At 43.5% G+C, this 25,219-nt stretch overlaps 1 protein-coding gene across 2 annotated transcripts; it reads left to right on the top strand.

Annotated features, from left to right (window-relative positions):
* The first annotated feature begins 434 nt into the window (after window positions 1–434).
* On the top strand, window positions 435–17,899 carry LOC109274945 (betaine--homocysteine S-methyltransferase 1). 2 transcript variants are annotated; one of them, XM_019462921.2, is made up of 8 exons: window positions 435–649; window positions 2,019–2,151; window positions 8,630–8,748; window positions 9,696–9,887; window positions 10,247–10,394; window positions 13,729–13,911; window positions 15,302–15,530; window positions 17,236–17,899. In XM_019462921.2, exons 1-8 carry the CDS (start codon window positions 617–619, stop codon window positions 17,420–17,422), a joined length of 1,224 nt encoding a protein of 407 aa, XP_019318466.1. In that variant the 5' UTR covers window positions 435–616; the 3' UTR covers window positions 17,423–17,899. The 2 variants fall into 2 exon arrangements, with proteins under 2 accessions (XP_019318466.1, XP_019318467.1); XM_019462922.2 differs by lacking the exon at window positions 435–649 and adding an exon at window positions 879–1,242.
* Window positions 17,900–25,219: the final 7,320 nt, after the last annotated feature.

Raw genomic sequence — 25,219 nt, 5'->3', positions numbered from 1 at the left:
TGCTGTATTTGTATTCCGTTACATAACTCCCGGATGCATTTCGCCCAGATCACACCTCAGACTGAACTTCTTCCCAGGGCATCGCCTCCTCATTCAATAACCTTGTATCCTGGCCTTTGACAAATATTTGTGCATGAATGGAATTCTTAGGGGCCAACTCTGGTGACTTAAGTGGGTAACGGTGCATGATCCCAGACAAGAGAGAGATAAATCAGGGTCGGAACCCCTCGATGCGAGCGAGGGGGGTGAGGTGGGGGGGGGGGGGGGTACCGTGCATTGGTAGGTTAGAAACCTGAGCGAGTGGCAACCTCGTTATTTTATTTTACTTGTCTGTTTGCTCACCAATTTGAGAGAACAATCTCGATCCTCTCCTCCACAGGGCAAGTTCCCAGCGAGCCGCGGGACTCAATAAAAAAGCTGGGGGGGGGGGGGGGGGGGCGTGTTCCCATGCGCAAGGCCCGCGTTGGACGCGCCAAGGCTGGGGAAACCCACCCCGCGCCCAGAACAGGATATAAAGAGCCTGGCTGCGGCGGTGGGGCAGCTCCCGGTTTCGCGCGGGGTAAAGCTCCCCTCGTCTGTCCGCATCCGTGCCTACTATCCACCGGACACCTCGAAAATGGCACCCGTTGGGGGCAAAAAGGCCAAGAGGGTGAGTCTACAGGGGACCCGAGGGCGCTCTCCATCCCAGCGGTGGCTCTGAGGCTCGACCCACCGGCCCCGCGACCCAGCGTCAGGAAGTGCAGAGGGGTCCCCAGAGCCCGGCTGTGACCAGCAGGTGCTCTCAGAATTTCTCGGGCAGGACCCCAAGGTGCCTCTGAGCTCCCCCCAACACCCCTGCCCATATCCAGAGCGCGCCCTAGATCTATGTGACCCGGGGGGACACCCCCAGAGCTCCAAGACTCCCAACGTTTTCTGAGTCCCGCACCAGAGCACTACCTCAGAGGTGTGGCTCCTAGACCCACAGGCACGACTTCTCTTCCCGACATTGGTGGGACTAGGGAGCTCCTGGTGGCTTCCGGCTCCCCTGGCCACCCCGCGTCACTGCCCGCGCCGCCGGGCGCGCCCCTCTGCGCCCTGCGTGGGCAGGCCAGGGAGGCGCGCGGCCGCGGCTGCCAGACCGTTTCGTGCCCGCGCCTCGACGGGTGCAGCGGGGCCCCGGGGCCGCCTACTTGCCGCGTTTTGGGGTACGCCGCCGTCCGGGTCCCGCCGCAGCCCCAAGGCTCACGCGTTGGGTGGGCCATGGTAAGTTTGCACCCGCAGTGTGATTTCTGTGATCACAATAAAATCAACCATTCAAGCCTCGGAAAAAAAAATGGGCACAGGGGCTGTAAGGTATTGAGTAAGGGATGTTAAAAAGATTGAAAAACCAAAACCCAGCAACTGCACCACCTGATTAACGACAAGCCTATCTCTTTCCTAGTTGGGATGAGCGTTCCAGTCCAGACTGTCTGCCTTGGGCTAGTTTGGGGAGTGGGGGGGGGGGGGGTGGATGGATAGATGGATGGAGGAACAGACGGACTGTGGGACTATGGTTGGGGCTGGAGGGAGGAAGCAATATACTTGACCCTTGGGTGTCAAAGTACCCTGCCCCCGCCTGGCTGACAGAGGGCCCCAGGGACTGACAGACAGATGGGGCCAGGCCAAATGTAGGGGCTGTTAGAATAAAACTAGCTTTCACCGTTTTAAGAATGTGTGCTTAAGTATTCATCTGAGGCTTTACAATAAAATATTTTCACTTAATCCTTCTGTAGCTATTTCTTCAAAGATAACATCCTCCCACCACATTCTTCAAAACTCTTATTGTGTTCTGAAAGACCCTCACCCCTAGCACATGTATACACATATTTTCATATTTTCATTATACGAGCATTCTGGATTTATAAATACATGTACTTTCTGTGAATTCTAAAGAAATCACACTTCTCAAGAATACCATAGCAAAAGTACTAAAAATAGAAAATTGTCTCAAACTCAAGTAACTCCCTTCCTTTGCCCCCCACCCCCATCTGTAATTTTAGGGCATCCTAGAACGTTTAAATGCTGGAGAAGTTGTGATTGGAGATGGAGGGTTTGTCTTTGCACTGGAGAAGAGGGGCTATGTGAAGGCAGGCCCCTGGACCCCAGAAGCCACAGTGGAACACCCAGAGGCAGGTTGGTGCATATAGCTCTCTTCTAAGTTCTCATAAAAGAATGCGACATCGACCAGTGTAGGAGCATGCCATCAAACACAGACATTCGTGGCACATTGTCCAACATTCATTATTGCCTGCTGGGCACTGTGCTAGGCATGTAAGTATAGATTCACAGGTTGGATGATCGCAATGGCCCTTCCTGTGGCTGTCACCTGTGTTTGCCTCTTGGTTCCTGCCCCTCGCTCTAGGTGAGTGTAGAACCTGGCTCACTGCTTTCCTCTCTGCCCTTCCCTCCCTCACCACTTGGGGTGAGTTCAGTGTCCATGCAGATGATCTGTCCAGAACTCTTCCTGTTAGTGCCTTGATCTCATCTCCAGTTGAACGTTTCCTCCACCCTCCACCTCAGCAATGCACTCCTAGACCTTGCCATCACCCCTAGCTGTCTGCTTTGGAAATCTCAATTACGAGGGCCCCATTTTCTAACCACCACCTTCTTTCTATCTTTCCTGCCGACTCTAATTCTCCCACTCCTCAGCCTCACCAAGATTCTCAGTCCTTCATCCCTTCCATGTCAGCATTTATTATCTATTCTGTCCCCACGTGTTCATCCCCCCTCCTTACCCACTTTAAGTTCCATGGCACGGCATCACTCACCGTCTGGTAGATAAGCCCTCCTCCATTGTACGTTTGCCAACTAGTTAAATGCATTATATACTAGCCCCATCCTATTTAAGTTCAACTATCTACCTGCCCTGCACCCATACCCATGTACCTTATTCTCACTTTACTCTTTTGACCACAGATCTCTTACGGGGACATACAAAGAGGGGAGGTGAGATGGAACATGAGGGAGATAATGCTGTCTTACAAGGCTTCTGCATCAACCTAAAGCAAGGGGGAAGCCTTCATTTATTTTTTTTTAATGTGTATTTATTTATTTTGAGAGAGAGTGAGAGCAGGGGAGGGTCAGAGAGAGAGAGAGAGAGAGAGAGAGAGAGAGAGAAGGAATCCCAAGCAGGCTCCACACTGTCAACACAGAGCCCAATGCGAGGCTCTATCCTCAGAACCGTGAAATCATGACCTGAGCCAAAATCAAGAGTCAAACCTTAACCAACTGAGCCACTCAGGTGCCCCAAACATTAATCTTTAAAAGAGAGAAATGGGCCACTTCTGCAGTCCCAGAGAGTTCAGGGAGGAATCTGGGTTTTTAAGGTTATGAGTGAATCCACCCATATGTCTTCACCCCAATCTCAGGGTCCTTTGTCTTCCTGATCAGACCCTGACTGTGGCAGTAGAAGCCTTCTGTGGTTGATGATTCAACCTCTCTGACTCTCTGCTCCCTGTATAATTTAGTCCTGGGCCAGATCCTCAGCTTTTCTGCTTGCTATAGCTACAAGAGGTGTTTCTTTATATACCACCCAGGAGATCCTCAGACTTTCAGACGTTGTCTTGAACTGGTGATGAATCACCCTTAACCTTTCATTGCCTTTCTCCAGTATGTTGGTGGTACCCAACAATAGCCATCCGATTCTAAAGTCTTTATAATTACTACTTCCTCTGAACCTCTCAAACATTTGAGATAGTACACCTGGTAGTACATTCCCGTCTAAGGGCATCTCATTCTAGTTCACCACAGGTGAAAGTTTTTAAACAATTGTACCACTAGAGCATGCTGGGAACTCTGTCGCCCATGATGAGCTAGGTACTCATTACCAGCTGGCCAGAAGTGGAGATTTGTGCTCAGGAGTTTTAATGAGGAGTGCATTTATGAAATAACACTTCTAAGGGAGTGAGGGAAGCAGGATTGGGCAGAGGGAGGAATTACACTGTAATGCAGTTGTAACAGAGGCTTTGGCCAATTCCTCAGGAAGCTCTGGAGTTGGACAGGTGCTTCAGAGTACCCCCAAATTGAGACCGGGGAGCTGGATCTTTGTTCTCTCCTTACCAATAGACCAAGCTTTGCATGCGAACTATCAACCCTCTCCTCTTGTAGGAGAGAGCTTAGGCCCTGGGCAAAGAAGCACCCTTTGGCTTAGGGCACCTCCTAGAGAAGGTCTCAGAGGACAGCTAACAGTAGTCAACACTGTGAAAGAAGTGGACTCTTTCAGAGGAAACTGGAGGAAAATTTCTTGTGAATATTATACAGATTGAACAGTTGTCTTTAATGTTTATTAAAGAGCATATTTCAGTGAACTCAGTGATAAGGGATAGAAACTAACAAAGCATATAAACTGAGAGACAGTACAGCTTTACAATTAAGCATACCGATTTTGGATTCAGGCTAATTGAATCAAATTTTGACAGCCACTAGGCTGTGTGACCTTGGGGAAATTACTTAGCTTCTCTGGGACTCAGATTCCTCTTCTATAAAACTGAGATAATATTGACATCTACTTCAAAGGTTATAAGAATTAAATAAGTTGTATATAAAGTCTTTAAAATAGTGCCTGATGCATGTTAAACACTACAAGTATTAACTATTATTAAATTCATTGTTTCTTCTCTTGATAATATCTTATATAATATCTAGATAATAACTTCTCTATTTCTGCTAGAGAAGTACAGAAATTTTGTGTTCAAATCACACTATCCTGAAATAGTATTCAAAGGAAGAGGGCTATAGTCACACTGTTAAACCCAGAAAATATACACAACTTTCATATTTCCAAATAAATGTAGAAATAATGCTGTGTTCTACCCCTGAAGGAAGGAAGAAGGAAGGGAGGGAGGAATTCAGTAGGCTCGGGAAGCTAAAACAGCAGTAGTCCTCAAATTTTTATTGTACCAGCAGTCGGTTAAAAATTATAGGTTCCCAGCCTCCACTTAGACATTTGGATCTATTAGGTCTGTGAGTGAGTCCAGGAACCTGCATATTTATAATTGTCCCCAGGTGATAGCAAGGTGAACCATGCTTTGGGAAGCATTGCCATTAAAGGGTTTTAAGGAACACAATGGAATAATTAAGATACAAGAATGAGGTTTTAAAATATATCTATGGTCTGTTTCTTATTTTATTTTTTAATGTTTATTTATTTTTAAGAGAGAGAGACAGAGTGCGAGCAGGGGCAGAGCAGAGAGAGAGGGAGACACAGAATCTGAAGCAGGCTCCACACTCTGAGCTGTCAGCAGGGCTCGAACCCACAAACCATGAGATCATGACCTGAGCTGAAGAAGTCAGACGCTTAAACGAGTGAACCACCCAGGCGCCCCTCTATGGTTTGTTTCTTAAGGTCAGCTTGCTGGGTTAAACTCAATGAATATTTCTTGAGCCAAGCTGATATTAATGATAAGCTACCTTTGTGCAAACTCTGCCATGTAAATAAAAGAAGGTTTTTATTTAAACCACAAGCTTTGAGGGGCGCCTAGATGGCTCAGTTGGTTAAACGTCGACTTTGGCTCAGGTCATGATCTTACGGTTTGTGAGTTTGAGCTCTATGTCCGGCTCTGTGCTGACAGCTCAGAGCCTGGAGCCTGCTTCAGATTCTGTGTCTCCCTCTCTCTCTTCCCCTTCCCTGCTCACATTCTGTCTCTCTCAAAAATAAATAAACATTAAAAAAATTTTTTTAAACCACAAGCTTCAATTTTATAAGTCACATTTTTTTTTTAAGTTATGCATTAGAGGAGTTTGAGAGAAACTGCTCTGATATTGATTTTACTTTTATTAGTGCAGAAACAACATGTTTATCACTTGGCCCTCTGTTTCTTGAGTTTTTTTTGTCTTATTTTAAGTGGACTAATTCTCCTACTAAAGTCTATGCCAAAAATTGTGGTTCTTGTACCCAGTGGAATTAGCAAAGAATTAAGGTTTGCTGGATCTGGAGTGGCATAGGGAATCTGAATCCATATTAATTGCCCCCATGTGAGTCTAAGTGGGGTTATGCTTTTGAGAAGCTCTGCAGCTTTAAGAAGCATAGAAGAATATCAAATTGATTAAGAGCAAGGAGTTGGGTCACTGCCTTCTGGCAAAATTTAACAAAAGGGTATAAAATGCAGTGTAAAATATACATATACACAATTTGCCCGCTATTCCAGGGGTTTTTTTTAATTATTTTTTTTAATTTTTTTTTTGTAATGTGTATTTATTTTTGACAGAGACAGAGACAGAATGCAAGTGGGTTAGGGGCAGAGAGAGAGGGAGACACAGAACCCGAAGCAGGCTCCAGGCTCCGAGCTGTCAGCACAGAGCCTGACGCGGGGCTTGAACTCACCAGCTGTGAGATCACGACCGGAGCCGAAGTCGGACGCTCAACCGACTGAGCCACCCAGGCACCCCTATTCCAGGGTTTTTAAACAGAGTTTCTAAAAATCCACCCAAGGACCCCCTGGGTAGATTTCCCAATTATAAGCCATCTCATCCTAGTGTATGGGAAACCCCATCTATAGGCCCTTCACCCTGCTCCAACCACAGCAGCTCTGTGTTTGATTGATAAACAGGGACTGTGTATGAAGTGTTGTTAATTGGTTCCTTTTGCTAATTAAAACAAGTTTTAGTGGCGCCTGGGTGGCTAAGTTGCTTAAGTCTCCAACTCTTGGTTTCAGTTCAGGTCATGATCTCACAGTTGGTGGGTTCAGTCTGCACATGGAGCCCTGCCCGTCCGGCTCCACACTGACAACACGGAGCCTGCTTGGGATTTTCTCGCTCTCAGAATAAATTAACTTCAAAAAACAAAAAAGAAAAACAAAACAAGTTTGAAGTTTCCTCATTTAAGCAAGCTTCTAAGTTCCCACTCAGGACTAGAGTTTCCAGGCTTAGAAACCCATTTTCTGAAATTCAAAAGCTCTTTTGCTTCACTTTTTGGCTCACTGAAAAACAAAACTGAGCTTCCTATGTTCTCTGCCCTCTACTAGGTAGCTAGGATGCAAAGACACCAGACTCCTCTTCCATAAAGGGCTAAGGGCTCCAGTGTCCTAATAATTTCCTAGCCTCTAATGCAGTCCCTCCCAGACCTTTTGACTTTTAACCTTCTTACTTTTAAAGGCCTCTGAAATGTCAAAATAGATTTCAGGGGCTGACACAGGATTGCTGACTTCTTACTTTGCCCAGTTGATTCTCCTGACAAAAACGAACACCTGTGAAGTCTCACGATCATTTTATAAAAACAGCATTTTGGGGCACCTGGATGGCTCAGTCAATTGAGCATGCAACTCTTGATTTTGGCTCAGGTCATGATCCCTGGGCCATGGGATTGAGCCCCACATTGGGGCTCCATGCTGAGTGTGGAGCCTGCTTAAGATTCTCTCTGCCCCTCTCCCTGGCTCACACTCTCTCTAAGATAAACAAATAGGGTTGCCTGGGTGGGTGTCAGTTGAGTGTCCAACTTTGGCTCAGGTCCTGGTCTTGTGGTTCATGGTTCTTGAGTTTGGGTACCATGTGCAACTTATTGCTGTCATTGGAGCCTGCTTCAGACCCTCCACCCTCTTCCCTCTGTCTGCCCTCACCTGTGGGCACTCTCACCTGAGAGGCTCCTGTGCACTCTCTATCTCAAAAATAAAACAAAATATCAGCATCATAAATAGATAGATAGATAGATAGATAGATAGATAGATAGATAGATAGATAGATAAAATAGAGCATTTTCCCAGTCATAGTCTTTATTTATTTCCCAAAATAAAGTAGAGCATTTTGGTGGTTTTCAACAAAACTGCAGATAAGAATCAGTTGGAGAAACACACACACACAAAATCTATGCCCTGCCCCCACAGCAATTAAATTAGAATATTTGCGAATTTGGCCCTAGCATCCATTGGTTTTAAAAAGCTTGCAGAGTGTCTAATGGGGAACCAGAGTTTAGGACTACTATTTAAAGCAAAGGTAGTTCCTTAAAATGAGTTTATTTGATCAAATGGGGGGGAAAGCCCCATATTTTCTTTAGCCTGTAAAAACTATTCATCCACAGACGTATGCTTGGGAACCTTGCTCCAATTCTTAGTCCACTCTACTACCAAAATTATCTTTCAAAAACAGTGAACCAATAACATCATTCAATTGCTTACAAACTGCTGGTGTTTCTCCGAACCTGTGGTCTGCAGCCCAGACTCCTTAGGATGATGTTCTAGGCCCTTGGTACTCTGTCAGCCAGCCCACCTCTCCACCTGCCTCTCCTACTACTTCTCTTATACATCCTCAACTCCAGCTTCTCAGACTACGTGCTGCACCCCCAAATGCCAAGCCTACTCCTGCCTCCTTTTTGTTCAAGCCCTTACCTCTGTAGGGAATGCCTTTCCCCACTTTCTCTGCCCAGCAAAAATGTTCAAATGATGATTCCTCCCTTGTGGGATCTCCCTCTTCCCTTCACCGCACGTGCATGGTAGAAATAATCTCTTCTTCTTAACGAGAGACCCCAGAGCTACCTCTCATTAGCCCCCAGCATGCACCAATGCCCAGCAACCAGGAATGTGAGCAGATGTTTTCACATCTGTTTATGTGATAGCCTTTTGAGAACATCACGGGTGATAAACTGATAGTAATTAATACCTCTCCTCATTTAATCTCCCAGTTCGCCAGCTTCATCGAGAGTTCCTCAGAGCTGGATCCAATGTCATGCAAACCTTCACCTTTTATGCAAGTGAAGACAAGCTGGAGAACAGGGGAAACTATGTTGCAGAGAAAATATCCGTGAGTAAAACCATACATGGCATTCTTTGAAGGGCCTAGTAGACACATATGTCATCACAGAAGTTCTTGTAGAGAAAAATGTTGCGCCGCTTCAGGGTTTTTAGATAATACAGAAATGAGATATGTGTGAACAACTCTTCTAGGTTTTAGCTGGAGTCCTCAAAATTGACAGAAAAGCATTTAATGAAGCAGGTCAAAGAAGGGGGTGGTTAATGATGAGCGATTCTCTCAGTCTCCTAAGTTGCTGAGAGGGTAACCTAACAAATTCTTACACCCTTAAAGGTTTTTAATGTGGCACAGTGTAGGGGAAGGGTCAAAGGCACAAGGGGGCAGTGACCCTGGAATCTTCCTGGCTCAGCTGTAATCAACCTTGTTGTGTTGGGCAAACCATTCAACTATGCCATCAAAGCGACAACTTCTTGATCCCTAAAATGAAAAAGAAGTTCCAACATTCCATGAGTCTGTGTGACTTACAGCACTGGGGTTTAGTGAAGACAAGTGTCAATTTTTAATGCCTACGTAATTAGAAAATACCTTGTGATTATCTGTTAATTAAGAAAATACATAATGACAAAAAGTCATGAATTCTGTCATCATTTTAATGATGTCATCATCAACATCGTCATCACCACTATTTGCTAGATATTTCTCTAAGTGCAGCTTAGGCATTAGAAGATACCAGATCCTTTTATTTAAGATTTTTACCCTCTCCCAGATCATTAGTATGTAATATCCTATGTGCTATCATTGGATTTATTGTTTTCATTACTACTATTGGTGTTGTTACTGCAAATTGTTCAACTTGGTAATATGAACTATTCTGTCCCTGTTATTTTCTAGAATAAAATCTCTATTGTAACATACAACTGAGATGTGGATATTTGAATAATAATTTGGTTTCAACTTCACATGAAAATGTTGATATATCATATAATCATCCATTTTAGGGGCAGAAAGTCAACGAAGCTGCTTGTGACATTGCCCGGCAAGTGGCTGATGAGGGAGACGCTTTGGTGGCAGGAGGTGTGAGCCAGACGCCTTCGTACCTTAGTTGCAAGAGTGAAGCTGAAGTTAAGAAAGTATTTCAGCAACAGTTAGAGGTCTTTTTGAAGAAGAATGTGGATTTCTTGATTGCAGAGGTAAACGAAGATATCACCAAAGATGAGACATAGACGCTTAGTACATTTTCTCTACCTTTTGCTTTTGTGGGGAGCAGGGGAGATTAGGTGCCAATCATGGCTAGCAATATTTAGTATTAAAATCTTTTTTCCAATTTAAGCTTTCTAGTGAATTTGATTCACTTAATCTAATAAAGTGTTCTTCAAACCTTTTGACTGCAATTCACAGTCATCAACGGTCTGTGGCATTGAAAAAATGCTAATGGGTCACACTCAAAATGTGAAGATGATTCAACTAGTGATAATTATTAAGCAGTAAAACACGTTTTCTAACTGGGGAGAAACAAGAATAAAAGTACGTCAACCTGATCTTATTTCAGTATTTTGAACATGTGGAAGAGGCTGTGTGGGCAGTCGAAGCCTTGAAAGCATCCGGGAAACCTGTGGCAGCTACCATGTGCATCGGCCCAGAGGGAGATTTGCATGGCGTCAGCCCTGGCGAGTGTGCAGTGCGCCTTGTTAAAGCAGGTGATGACGCATTTTGACCAGTTGGCAATTAGTGAGTCTTTTAAAATTACGTAAGGGACACCTGGGTGGCTCCGTTGGTTATGAGTTCTACTTCCGCTCAGGTCATGATCTCTCTGTGTGGTTCCTGGGTTGGAACCCGCATGAGCCTCTGGGCTTTGAGCCCACAAAGCCTGCTTCGGATCCCCCGCCTCCCTCTCTCCCTGCCCCTCCCCCAAACTGGCTTTCACACGCACATTCTTTCTTGCTCTCAAAAAATAAAATAAACAAATAATAAAATTACATACAAATGTAGGTCCACCTGTTAGTCCTATATACTACTTTTGCTTAAAGGAAAACAAAATTTGCTCTTCTAGGAGTATTGATAATAATATTGAGTCCAAAAGAGAAAAAAGTAAAATAAAGTAAAAAGTACACACACCAGCCTTTTCAAAGGGGCCACTAGACCTACACTGAAGGTTTAATACCTAGAAATGAGAAGAGTTTCAGTAAATCAAAAGGAGCATTAGAAAAACATGTTTTATTTTAAACCTAAATTGAGGCCTTTAAACACATACAAAAAGCAAAGCATATCAGACTTAAAAGTTCAGTTGTTTTCTTTGCCAGAGTTTTTCCATTTTCGTAAATTACTGATATGCTTCGCTTTTTGTAATCGGTATAATGAACTTAAAATAATTTGGTATGAAATACTGACTAACTTATCTTTTTCAATAATTTCCATTCCTAACATTGGGTTTCATTTCAATTAGGGAAAACTCACAAAATGTTTTCAAAGCTGCCTCACTTTATTATTCTTTTTAATGTTTATCTTTGAGAGAGAGAGAGAAGGCAGGCGAGCTGGGGAGGGGCAGAGAGAATCCAAAGCAGGCTCCAGGCTCTGAGCTGTCAGCACAGGGCCCGACGTGGGGCTTGAAGCCACGAACCGCGAGACCATGACCCAGGCCGAAGTCAGACACCCAACCCACTGAGCCACCCAGTTGCCTGTCAAAGCTGCCTCATTTTAAATGCAAGGCATAGCTCAGGGTCAGTGGAAGAGTCCAACTCACTCTGAGGAACAGAGACACTATGTTTGGCCACGTTTCATTTCTGATTTTTATCCAACTCCTGATATTTCATAAAAGTCACTTCATACTTGTCATTAACAATAACAATTATTTAGATTTAGGAATGAGGCTATATAATCCTAAATTTTGGGAGGGAAATGTAACAATGGGGGGGGGGGAGGAGAAGCAAGTTAACTTGTTTCAAAAAGATCAGAAGAGGCTTTCATGACCCCTATTGTTAATTGGCAGAGATTCGTGGCCTGCGTCTAATTCTGCCCCCACCATTCCATTCAAGGTAGGTGGCCACGGTGCTTGACATCACTGTGCCACTTATCTCATTTGTGTATCGCTTTAATGTCTGACTCACTAGACTGTAAGGTCAAAGAAGGCAGAGACTGTGTCTGTCTGGCTCAGCACTGAGTGCCCTGTGCCTAGCACAGCACCTGGCACAAAATAGGTCCTTAATTAATATCAGCCTAATAACTCCAGTCCATCTTCCAATGTTAGCTCAAATTCTACCTCCACATCCCCATACATCACCACACATACCCCAAGTAAACACTCCCTCCTCTCAGCAACTAGAACACTTTCTACTTACACCACTCATTTGGAATATCCTCGGTGAGCATCTTCTAATCTGTGAGAACATTATTAGGGTTCTGTAGTGAAATATATTTAGAAAGTGCTGTGTTAAACCAAGTCACACAGGTCTCTTTACTACAGAATTTCTCAGAGCCTTAGTGCTCGCTTAGGCGGTGCATATACTTAAAATTGGAAAAATACACAGAATTTCTCAGAGCCTTTGATATGTTTGTGTATAGCAGCAGTCTCCAAGAAAGGGATATAGGAAACAGCTACTTCCTCACGAGTGACCATAGAGCCTTGTTTTCAGGGAGCAAACCTAAGGAAGCCCTTTGTGTCAAACCTTATGAAACCCTTGGTGTCAGGGACCATGTCCTATATTTATATTTCTCTATAATCCCTTAAAAGGACTCTTATACCTAATAGATATCCAAGAGGTAACCAACATAGGATTAATTCATTAGTGTAATGAAGTCAAACAAGGAAAGAGAAACTCTGGCAGCAGAACATCCAAAAAAAGAAGATGAAGATGAAGAAGATGAAGAAGATGAAGAAGAAGAAGAAGAAGAAGAAGAAGAAGAAGAAGAAGAAGAAGAAGAAGAAAGAGGAGGAGAAGGAGAAGGAAAAGAAGAAGCAGCAGAAGAAAGAAAGAAAGAAAGAAAGAAAGAAAGAAAGAAAGAAAGAAAAAGAAAGAAAGAAAGAAAAAGAAAGAAAGTAAAGGTAGTCAAGATCCAAGTGAAGATATTAAGTAAGCTGTTGAATATTTAAGTCTGGGACCCAAAGGAGAGGTCACGGTTAGAGAGAGAAATTTGGAGAGTTCTGGATATAGATCATACTGAAAGCCCTGGGACTGGAAAGGAAATGTAGGAGAAGAAAAGATGGCCCACTGGGACCCTAGGACATTGCAAGATTGAAAGGTTCAACCTTGAGGGGGTTGGCACCTAACGCCCAAAGAAAGCAGCCAGTGAGGTAGGAGCACCACTGAGAGAGCATGAGAAGCCAAGAGAAGGGGAGTGTTGATGAAGGAGGGGATGGCCCACTAGGATGATGCTGCCCAGACATTGCATCAGATGAAAACAGAGGGACAACAACTGGATTTGGTAAGATCAAGGTCACTGGTGCTCTTGGACAAAAAACTGATTCAGAGAAATAACAGGAGGGAGGATTGGAACAAGAATGAAGGAGCAAACTGCAGACCCAGCCCAGTGAAAACCGCTGAGATGCTTGCCCCTGAACGCTGGATGCCGTGGCTTGTGGCATCAGCTTAGCTGCTCCCAGAATCTGGATTAGTGATATTTTTAAATTGGCCTGATGAAAGGGAACACTGATCTTCAAGTGAGTGGTATGGTAACCACGAGCTGGGAGTGTTAAAAAATTATTGTGTCAAGATTGAAAAGTTGACTTCTAAAATTCGTAGTTAAAAAAAAACAACCTCTAATAATGATTTTTTGGAAAAAAGATGGACAGCCAAGTGTACATAAATGACACTTCAGTTGTAACAGATTCTTCACAACACTTTTCCCAGAAAGCCCTTGCTGCCTGTTAGTAATCATTCCCATGCAGAAATAAGCTAGGTTCGCAAGGAAGCAAGAATCAAAGGCTGTATTTGTAATTGACTGTTTCAAATAAAAGCTCCTTGATTAAGAGAGGAGAGTTGGGGCCACTGGTTATCTGATAAATCCCTAAAGCTCAGTTGTTCTTCCCACTTGCAGGAGCTTCCATCGTTGGCGTGAACTGCCATTTTGACCCCACAATTAGTTTACAAACAGTGAAGCTCATGAAAGAAGGCTTGGAGGCTGCCCGACTGAAAGCCCACCTGATGAGTCAGCCCTTGGCCTACCACACTCCTGACTGCAACAAGCAGGGATTTATTGATCTACCAGAATTCCCCTTTGGTAAGACAGACATTTTATAAATTATCTCAATGTCTTGATGTTTGACAAATTCCAAATCTATAGCCATAGAGCTTTGTCACAGCAAAGAAATGGCAGCATATCTCATCTCTTGCCCTCAGTGTCTCTCCCTGCAGCCAAAAGCCCTTTGATATTTGACCACAGTAGAAGGAAAAGATGGAACCGACAAGCAAAAAAGATCTCTGAACCTTTTAGCTGTAGGCTGGTAAAAAGGATGCCCTTCCGGGTGCGATCAGCAAAGACTTTGGTTCTGGTTCCAGCTCTGTCGCTGAGTTATGTAACCTTAGCAAAACCACTTAGTTCTAAACCTTAATTTTCTCATCAGAAGAATTAAAAGGATGGACCGGTTTATGTCCAAGTTACTTTTCCCCTGTTCTTGAGGGCAAGGAGAAGATACCATCACTAGGTTACTGTATAACAACTTTGAATGAAGAGGCTGAGCAGATGCAGGGAGGGAATACTTGGCTGTCTAGGAAAAGGGGTCAAGCATGTGTGGGAAGTCGGGTGTGTCCACCTGAAAATCCAGCCAGAGAGATCACCAGGGCCAGAGTTTGGCCAGCTTCTACTCCATTCTAAGGTCCTTAGATACTATATTTTATAGGGACCCTCAGAGAAGTAAGGTATTATAACATAATCCATCTAGAAGAACCATGGATAAAGAATGGCAAAGCGTCTGTGTTATTGGCATAGAACAAATTATCGCAAAATTTAGTGCCTTTAAACAACAAACAGTTATTATATCTCAGAGTTTCTGTGGGTCATGAATTTGGGAGGAGCCTAGCTGGATAGTTTTTGCTCAGCATCCCTTATGAGGTTACAGTCCAGATACTGGTCAGGTTTGTAGTCCTCTGAAGACCTGATGAGAGCTATGGAATCTACTTCCAAGCTCCCTTTGTTGGCTGTTGGGAATAGGTGTTAGTGTCTTGCTGTTCTGTTAAACAGAACTAGAAGCCTCAGTTCCTTAAATTATTGGCCTTACCATTGTGATGCTTGAGTGTTCTCACAACATGCAGTTGTTCAAAGAGAACAAGAGAGATTGAGGCAGAAACCATAATGCCTTGTATAACCTAGCCTCAGAAGTCACCAACCATGCCTTCTGACCTATTCTATTGGTCTCTCAGACCAACCTGATATGAGAGGGGACTACACAGGGTAAAGACATAAGAGGGCAGGAATCAATGGGAACCATCTTGAAGGTTGGCTATCACAGCATTTAAAAATGGACATGTAAACGCCAATTAGCTAATAATTTTAAAAAGTAAAGAAGCGAATGTTAACAACTTATTTAATTCAGTTCTTGAAAATTACATACTTATTATAGCTATTTATTTTGAATATTTTTTTAAAAAAAGAATTCACTCCATTACTACAGGACTGGAGCCCAGAGTTGCAACAAGATGGGACATTCAGAAATATGCCAGAGAGGCCTACAAGCTGGGGGTCAGATACATTGGTGGGTGCTGTGGATTTGAGCCCTACCACATCCGGGCGATTGCAGAAGAGCTGGCCCCAGAAAGGGGATTTTTGCCGCCAGCTTCAGAAAAGCATGGCAGCTGGGGAAGTGGTTTGGATATGCACACCAAACCATGGATTAGAGCCAGGTAAGAACCTTTAAACTGTATTTGCCAAACCAAACTCATTTGGATTATGAGTATGTCCAAGTGAGGTCACAACAAAGAGTATAGATAATTTGCTGCATGATGATAAATAATGTTATCCTCCTTAAATTCTTTCATAGAGATGTTTATAAAATAGCCTATGTAGTGATCTCTGGCTTTAGAATATAAGTAATATAAATTGCAGTGAAGTGTGATTTCATGTTCTGGGCTAGAACCATGTGGTAGACACTGAACAACATTTAATCAATTGGTTGTTAAGATTTAAGTATGAGTTAGGACACCTGGGTGACTCAGTCCATTGGACATCTGACTCTTGGTTTTAGCTCATCTCATGGTTTGTGAGTTCAAGCCCTGTGCTGAGCCTCGCATTAAGCCCCACGTAGGGCTCCATGCTAAAAGTATGGAGTCTGCTTGGGATTCTCCTCTGCCTCTCTCTCTGCCCTTCCTCTGCTCACTCATGCTGTCTCTCTCTCTCTCTGTCTCTCAAAATAAATAAATAAACTTAAAAATTGTTTTAGTAAAAAGATTTAAGTATAAATTAAATGTAAAAAATATTAATTAAGTGCTTGCTCTGTGCCAACCACAATCTTGGAGCTGGGAATACAGTGGAGAATAAAATAGGTCTTTGCCCTCAGAGCTTACACCCCAGTGGGGGAGATGAACAATAAACAAATATTTTACATTGGGCAATGTGCAAGGCACTGGGAAAATACACATGAAAAGCTGGCTAGAGAATCTCAGTCTACTGGGGAAAATGGGTAAGAAAGCCAATGTATTATACTGCAGTAACTGCTTTGGTAGAGGCACAGATTTAGAAAGTGACAAGAGAAAGGAATGGCCATCTCTGCCAAATAGAAAGATATTTTAGAGGAAGGGATTTTGGGGGGCTGTATTTTGAAGGGCTAAGTAGCCACGAGATAAAGAAGAGGGTGGGGGACGAGCACCAAGCAGAGGGGCAGTTCCACTCCATTCAGCTAATATTGATTGTATACAACTATATCAAGACACGGGTGTGGACACAGAAGTAGCAAGAACAAGGCATAGGCCTGTCCCCAAGGAGTTAACAGACTAGTAGGCAGAGAGACAAACAGGTGAGTTCAAGTTGGCTTAGCAAGTTCAAGTTGGCTTAGCAAGTTCAAGTATGAAGATATGCAAAGGTGCTATGGGGTCTGAGCTAATGGCCCAGGAGGGCAAAAGGCAGAGGAGGGTGAATGAAGAATTTCTTTTTTGTGTTTAAAATGTCTATTGATTTATTTTGAGAGAGAAGACGAACAGGGTAGGGAGGTAGTGAAGGAGGGCGGGGGGGGGGGGGGAAGGTAGAGAGAGAGAGAGAGAGAGAGAGAGAGAGGAAAGAGAGGATCCCAAGCAGGCTCCATGCCAGAGGGTGGAGCCCCACACGGGGCTTGATCTCACAGTTGTGAGATCATGACCTGAGCAGAAATCAAGAGTAGGACGCTTAACCAACTGAGCCACCCAGGCACCCCATTTGTATGCATATATTTAAAAAAATAATTTCAAAGTAATTTTAGCCTATAGAGCCTTAAAAAAATTGTAGTTCAGATTAATAAATGTGTTTTAATGAACATACTCTCAAGAGTCCAAAGACAGCTCTGTGGAGGTATATTCTAGCTCAGTGACATAGATACAGATGCTCAGGAAGGAGTCTAATGTGTGTTTGTTCACCCAGGGCCAGGAAGGAATACTGGGAGAATCTTCGGATAGCCTCGGGCAGGCCATACAACCCTTCAATGTCAAAGCCTGATGCCTGGGGGGTGACCAAAGGAACAGCTGAGCTGATGCAGCAGAAAGAAGCCACCAGTGAGCAGCAGCTCAGAGAGCTCTTTGAAAAACAGAAATTCAAATCTGCACAGTAACCTCAGTGGAAACCATCTTCAGTGACTTTTATGTTTGGGCCACAGTTCCCCCAAATCAGGAAAAGACGGTTTAAAAGCAATGCTTATGTTAATGCTAGGCTACACATAAAACTGGTAGGAGCTGAACAATACAGAACTATAAATAATAGCACTTGACGATTTTAAAAGTATCGTTTAGAAATTTACTTACAAGGAAAATAAATAAGAAGTACATCTTAAGCAGTTTCCCTTATACCAAGTATAAGGTATTAGGGAAATCACTGTGGCCAAGGAAAAGTTATTCAGATATTCATTCCTACTTCAAGACGTTTGCAGCCTAGTAAGGAGAATGAGACAGGAGCTGTCATGACAGATAAAGTGCTATAGGGAAGTGACTTCCAAGTCCTTTTGAACATGACCCTTAGTAAGAAACAAAAGTTTTTGAATAACCCAGTAAAGCACACACTATACAACCACTGAAATAAAATGTGAGATCCATTTTGGCATTTTCTATTCTATTCCTTTCCATCCTATCTCAGTGATAAAACATGCTAGTTGCGACCCTACAAATTGATTTTATGACCCATTAGTGGGTTTTGACCCACGGTTTGAAAAACAACTGTTATGGAACACTTGAGATATGGGGATTTTGCTAGTTCTTTAAGTTTGTTCTTAGCAAATCACTCATGTGGGACCTGATCAATAAGTATCAAAAGACCAGAATCCTGCTCTCAGAGTTCCAGAGTTGTTCTCTCTCTTTCCTGACCCATTTCTACTGCTAAAAAATGTATAGACCAATGGGGAGGGGAAAGGAGACATCAGTATCTAGATTTTCTCCATCCTGCTCAAAAATGGATCCACCTAAATGCCTTTAGTCAGTAAGGCTGAGGAACAGTGAGTTTGTATTACATCGGTTGCTTTAAAAAAGGTATAATAGGGGCACCTGGTGGTTCAGTCAGTTGAGCGTCGGACTTCAGCTCAAGTCATGATCTCACAGTTCGTGGGTTCAAGCCCCTCAACCGGCTGTGTGCTGACAGCTCAGAGCCTGGAGTCTGCTTCAGATTCTGTGTCTCCCTCTCTCTCTGTCCCTCCCTTGCTGGTGCTCTGTCTCTCTCTCTCTCTCTCTCTCTCCCAAAAATAAATGAATATTAAAAAAATTTTTGTAAGTATAATAAAGAAAAAAATAGGGATTCTCCAAACTCTTATCCAAGTTGCCTAGATTGAGAACTCTGATATTTTTACATGATAACATCTACTCTCCCATGAGACCTCACGCCTGAAGATGCAAGACATTAGCATAAACATGGCTATTCTCAATGTATGAAAAGTTCATGCTGCTTTCTACACATTCTTGGGCTAGGTGTTTTGAAATGTAATTTCTTCAGCTATTAAAAAAGAAGAGCAGTGAGACTACCTTGATTCTTATTTTCATTCTCTAATTTGCTTAAGTTTTACGTGAAATTTCTATGCATCAGTTTATTCATCTATTTTAAAAAATAACAACCTTCCTACTTCACAAGTATTTGAGTTTTAAAGGAGAAGGCAGCAGTATTTAAGGGGAAAGAAATTTCCGGAATTTTCTTGCTAAGATAATTAGTAATCCATCCTTATCTTCCAGTGCATAGAAATAAAGCCAAAGGAATATGGCTTTCAGAGGCTGCATGTGGTTGAGGTGAAATAAAAGGAGAATGAATGTCATTCAAAAAAAAAAATAAAAGTTGCTATCTACCATTTCTCACAAATCAGGTTTGGTATCTCATACTTCATTCATAGTTGATAGAAACTTCTATTCAACTTACTGTTCTATTATAGTATAAGATAGATGACCCTTTAGTACTCTTTTCAGAACTTTATTGCCACACAAAACATTATAATTTCTAATCATTCTTATATCCTTTGATTTAAAAAATATTTTCCTCAAAAGGAACTATACTGGATGTGCTTGAATAGAACTATATGCCAACACTGCCTCCTAGCGGCATATTTCCTATACTGAAAAATTTTTTTGAAATTCAACCCCTGCACCAAGTGTATTAGTTTTATTTCCTAAAATCTTGCTCATTAAAAGGAAGGCTTGTTTAATACCTAGGAGTTTCTTCAAGTTAAATTTAAAGACATTTCTCACTGGTAAAGGTATTTTTATGGAATCAGCCAGAGGGACCCTAAAGATCAGGAGTCCAAACTCTCCCTTTTAAGGATAAGATACCTAAGGTAGGATGCCAAGTCAGAAAGGACTTCTTGCTAGTCCCAGACTGCTGAGAAAGACGGTTTTAGCTTGGATCGGTGGTTGGAGGAGGGTGGAACCAGGACATACAGCTCACAAAATTAGGCAGTCTATCCTCCAACCCAGAAATAAAGATCCTTGCATTACTCAGAGTCTATGTAAACCCACTGAATATATGGTTTGCAGTTTATGGCCCTACACTTCTTTACACTGCAGCAAAGTGACTTTGGATAAGGAAGCCCTGGGAAAACGGACCCATAATGAAGACAGAAATGGACGGGAAAGAATCAAAAGCTTCCGTTTCCAACTTCTCCAGAGGGGGGCAGCAGGTCACCAGCAGGGAAGGCCTGAGGAGCCCTAGTTTGCTTTGAAGTGAAGTTATTGCATCAGAATAAACGAGCACGACATGGCAGAGGTATCTTTAGCCCTGTTTTTTGTTTTGGTCAGTTTTTTCCTAAGATACATGGATCTTTGAATCCCATCCAGCACAACTCACCCAGCAAAGAAAGCCTTACATGTGTCCATTTCCCCCCAAGATTGTTCTTTTTCCCGGCTCGCACATAGCTTGGCTGAAATCATTACACAGACTGTTTTCCCAAACAGCCGCCCGTTAGTAACATTCCCTTGCCCAGTGTGCCGGCTGCCAGGTAGACAACCCTAATTCTTACCCATTAAAGGAGGAAGAAGTCAGTTTGAAGTAAAATAGAAGACACCTACCAACTGCTTCGGGAGTAGTATGCCTGACAGTTCTGACAAACAACAGAATTAGAGAAAGCCAAGGCCCAGCACTTCTGAGCACCTTCAGGAACAACTTCATGTTAGTGTTTGAACAGAAAACCTGAAACGCGGCCACATATGAGGACTTCTCACAGACGGTGGCAGGAAGGGCAGGGTCATTTGGTGAAAATTGGTGGGAATGTGGTCAGGGAAAGGAATAGACAAAACGCTTCAGTTTTAGGGCAGCTGGAGGCATTCTGTGGACCTTGGATAGAGGAGGAAATCAAGGGGATGGAAAGTGAGAGACAGATGTCATCATTCGTGCGGCTGTGAGCTATAGAAATAATGCCGGTTTGAGCACAGCAAAATCAAACCGGTTGATTTACAGGCCACTAAATCAGAGGCACAATAATTTTAACACGTGGTTTGACATATTTGTGAAAGTTCCTATGTAAATTTTTGCAAGGAGATTTCATGGGAAACATTTAGCTTATTTTTAACCAAAATTTATTTCCCCAAATGCCTATAATATTTTTAGTAGTCATCACTTACATGCAATTTATAAATGATTCCTGTTTGTTCCTTCACACAGGTTCAGTGTGACCTCTATTTGGCCCCTTTTTGTGGTTATTTGCTCCAATTTACTACACAGCCTTGAAAGGAAAAAGCTGAAAATCTCTGAAAATAGTTCAAACTTTTCCCCCAATTCATCCTGGCCATTCTTCCAATTATTCTGACTTAATGAGATTTTACTGTTCTTTGGAAAGGTTAATGTCTCAACATGTGAATTTGCTTAGTGGAATTCAGCCATCTCCCCCAAAACACTAGTGCAATGTAGCAGAAAAAGCAATGAATAAATTTGGAATCAGGAGCTTGGGGTACAAAGGCTTGCTTGGCCCCTGTCACACTGTATACCATTGGAGAAATCACCTCACTCCTCTGACCTTCAATTTTCTCATCAATAAGATGACAAATCTCTACCACCTCACGAAGAAAAACCCCACAATTTTATTTTTGTAACTTGATGGTATAGATAAGCAACAGCCTCATCATTGTGAACAAATATTTACCGAGTGCCACTTGGTCGTGTGCTTCCAGCAGACTTAACTGTTAATTAATTATTCCCCTGGCTACGCAGACAGCAGACTAAAACAAATAACACTGTTGAGAGGGCAGGGAAAATGTTATTAGCCTAGACTCGGTCTGCACTGGGAAATGAAAAATGTCATTCCTTCCCACAGGTACTGCTTCCTAGGGAGATTTGGGTCTGTGGTTTTTCATATTATGAACTGCTTCTGTTTTCAGGACTCAGAGTTCTTTGTAGGTTTCCATAAGCTATGGAAGTTCTAGAAACTGTTAAGTCAATAATTCTTGTTTAGAGTTTTTCCTCTACCTAAAAAGGAAGAGAACTGCCTTCTCACATGTTATAATCAAGTGGTGGAGTTTGGGAGCTAGAAGCCTCAGAACTTTTTCCCTCCATAAAGCCATTTTCAGAAGCTTGATGGCTCCTAGATTTAGATATCCAGATGGAACCATTCCCAAGAACATGTATTTGACATCAGCCTGACCATTAGACCCAGGCCAGTCCCTCACCTGGGCCCTGGGCCTTGAACCCTGGGCCCCTACCCAGGGTTGTCCAGGAAGATGCCCCAAAACTGGACCTGGTGACCAGAGATGCCCTCCCCCTAAATTTTTAAGTCCGTTTGTAGTGGCTAAGACTGGTCAGGGCCAGCTGAGCCATCCAGGAGGGGGGTGCCCCAAGCCTGGACAGGTCAACATGGGACCTGGTCCTTGTTTCTTCCCTGTTGGGTGCCCAGTGATCCTCTGTACCCCTCTTCATACTTCCACCCCACTCCTGGAGCACCCAAGTCCCTCAAGAGGTCTGGGACTCTTTTTTGGCCCGAGTTCCAGCAGTGGCACCTGGGGACAGGATGCTCCCACTGGCAGATGCAGTGTTAATGTCCCAGAATCGAGTGAGATGGGCTGGCCAGTATAGTGCTAACACTGATTTTGTATGACTCATATCAGACACAGGACAAGTTCAGGGCTCTGGGCCATCAAAGATCTCTGCCAACCCTTGATTTGAGCAGCCTACAGGGGCCCCATGTTGGCTCTCATTTGTTGGGGTTCCCACCTCAGCACTAGCCACACTGCTCAGAAGCCAAGAACATCAGAGGTGGCAATGGCTGTTGATCACCCTGTGCATCCTTCCGTAGACATTGCCACTTCCCCCAGCCCAACTCAGCTCTCCACAGGCTCTGCCACAAAGGTCAGACCTCCAAGAGGGGTGGCCATGCCTCATCCTCTGAGGGTTTTCCAGAAATTGTTTCACAATGTCAACAGGCTATTTCCATCAATGTCCTCTGGCATCTTTATGAATATGGTGCTGTCCTAGTCTCCCAACTTGGTATTAAGTCATGCCAGACAAGGGATGGACATCCCTTCAGTGAATGGAACCTTTCTTCCAGCTCTGGCTACTGGTGCATGTGTACTGAAGGCAGGAACACAGTCAAGATGGAAAGCAATTACATTCTGGGAAGGAAGTTTACACCCTAACAGCATGTTTGCAAGATGTACTCCTTTACATTTACGCTTTAAAATTCCCACCAGCAAATTTATCGTAAAATGAATTATCATTCACATGTTCCCCCATATTCTGGGGAAGACATGCACTTGTGGTCACCCGCAAAGCACAGGAGTCATCTCTGAGGGTCACGGAAGCCAGTATCCCTAGGCTGCACTGTGGGTGACGTGGCATCAAGAAGACTAATGAGATCGGCATTAACCAAATGGTATTAGGGAACCGCGGACACAAGATCTATATTGTTTCAATACAAAGAGTTTCCAAAGAACCGTGGCATTGAGAGTAATAATACCAGGCTATCTCTTTCTCCTGATGGAAAATATGAAAGGTAGCACATTTGACAATAATGAACTAGAAGAGACGGTCCCTGTTCCTCAACAGGAAGAGATGGTGGTACTCTTTGCATACACTAGTCGGACAAAGAGCAAATACAGACGTGCCTCTTTTCAACCCACTATTCTAAATCACATGGCAGATCACCACACCTCACATAGGCTCATGAATTTTTATTTTATTTTTTTAAACTTTTAAGTTATTTTGAGAGAGAGAGAGCACATGTGCAAGTGGGGGAGAGGCAGAGAGAGAGAGAGAGAGAGAGTGGCAGAGAAAGAATCCCAAGCAGGCTCCATGCCATCCACATGGGGCTCAATTTCATAAACCATGGGATGTATGACCTGAGCCAAAATCAAGGGTCAGACTCTTAACTGACTGAACCACCAAGGTGCCCCAAGCTCGTGAATTTTTAAATACATTTTTAAATCAAATACATTGTTTAAATCAAATTACTTATATAGACAGGTGTTCCATAAAAAGATTTCCCAGAACCCTCTACACCCTAGGGGCAGCCCAGCTTGATGGTGGGGACAAGGTCCTGCTCTTCCCTTGTTCACCTAAACTTGCCCCTGCCACAGTATCTTCTATCTTAAAACATGGTGGCTCCAATCTTCCAGTTGCCCAAGCCAAGATCTTGGAATCATCCTTCACTTCTCTCTCTCTCTCACCCTCATTTTCAATCCATCAACAAAATCTGTCAGATCTACTCAAAATACTGTATATCCAAAATCTGACCCCTTCCTTCCTTCCTTCCTTCCTCCTCCCTCCCTCCCTTCCTCCCTTCCTCTTCCCTCCCTCCCTCCCTCCTTTCCTTCCTCCCTTCCTTCCTCTTCCCTACCTTCCTCCCTTCCTCCCTCCCTTCCTCCCTTCCTTCCTTCCTTCCTTCCTTCCTTCCTTCCTTCCTTCCTTCCTTCCATTACTCCCTGGACCAAGCAACCATCACACAAGTGTCTCCAGAAGTCACTCTGCTTCCTCAGATCTATTCTTCATGGAGTATCCTTGGTGATGCTTTTAAAAACTAAGCAGATGGGGCACCTGGGTGGCTCAGTTGGTTAAGCGTCTGACTTTGGCTCAGGTCATGATATCACAGTTCGTGGGTTCGAGCCCCGCATCCAGCTCTGTGCTGTCAGCCTGGAGCCTGCTTTGGATTCTGTGTCTCCCTTTCTCTCTGCCCCTCCCCTGCTCACACTGTCTCTCTCTCTCTCTCTCTCTCTGTCTCTGTCTCTCTCTCTCTCTCTCTCTCTCTCTCAAAAATAAACATTTAGGGGCGCCTGGGTGGCGCAGTCGGTTAAGCCTCCGACTTCAGCCAGGTCACGATCTCGCGGTCCGTGAGTTCGAGCCCCGCGTCGGGCTCTGGGCTGATGGCTCAGAGCCTGGAGCCTGTTTCCGATTCTGTGTCTCCCTCTCTCTCTGCCCCTCCCCCTTTCATGCTCTGTCTCTCTCTGTCCCAAAAATAAATAAAAAACATTGAAAAAAAAAATTAAAAAAAAAAAAAATAAATAAACATTTAAAAAATAAAAAATAAATAAAATAAAAACTAAGCAGATCATGTCCCTCCTCAATTCAAAACCTTCCCGTTGCTTAGACACTGAGTTACTTGTGTTGCTCCCTGCCCTAGCTGCAAGGCCTATGAGAGGGCGTGGCACACCTAAGGGGTTCAACAAATATGTATTGAATGACTGTGTGGGAAAGTACATAAAAAGACACTGCTTCCATAGAGACACAGAGGATGACTGGAAAGCCAGGGACGGGTGAGAGTGAAGCATGGTGCACCAAGGAAAAGTTTTTGTCAAAAAAAGATCATGCAGCTCTTTTCACCTCCTCAAAGGTCCTGACAGCAGTCTCCAGGTCTGAAGGATGGTATTGGGGGATTCATTATACCATTCTCTTTTCTTGAGTATTCTGGAATTTTTCATAATAAAAAAAAAATTAAGGGGGTGCCTGGGTGGCTCAGTCGATG

The sequence above is a fragment of the Panthera pardus genome, unplaced genomic scaffold (genome assembly GCF_024362965.1).
Source record: "Panthera pardus isolate Hobbes unplaced genomic scaffold, ASM2436296v1 HiC_scaffold_2, whole genome shotgun sequence".
Classification (NCBI taxonomy): domain Eukaryota; kingdom Metazoa; phylum Chordata; class Mammalia; order Carnivora; family Felidae; genus Panthera; species Panthera pardus.
The sequence above is the reverse complement of the archived record's forward strand: the minus strand, read 5'-3'. Positions and strand labels throughout refer to the sequence as shown.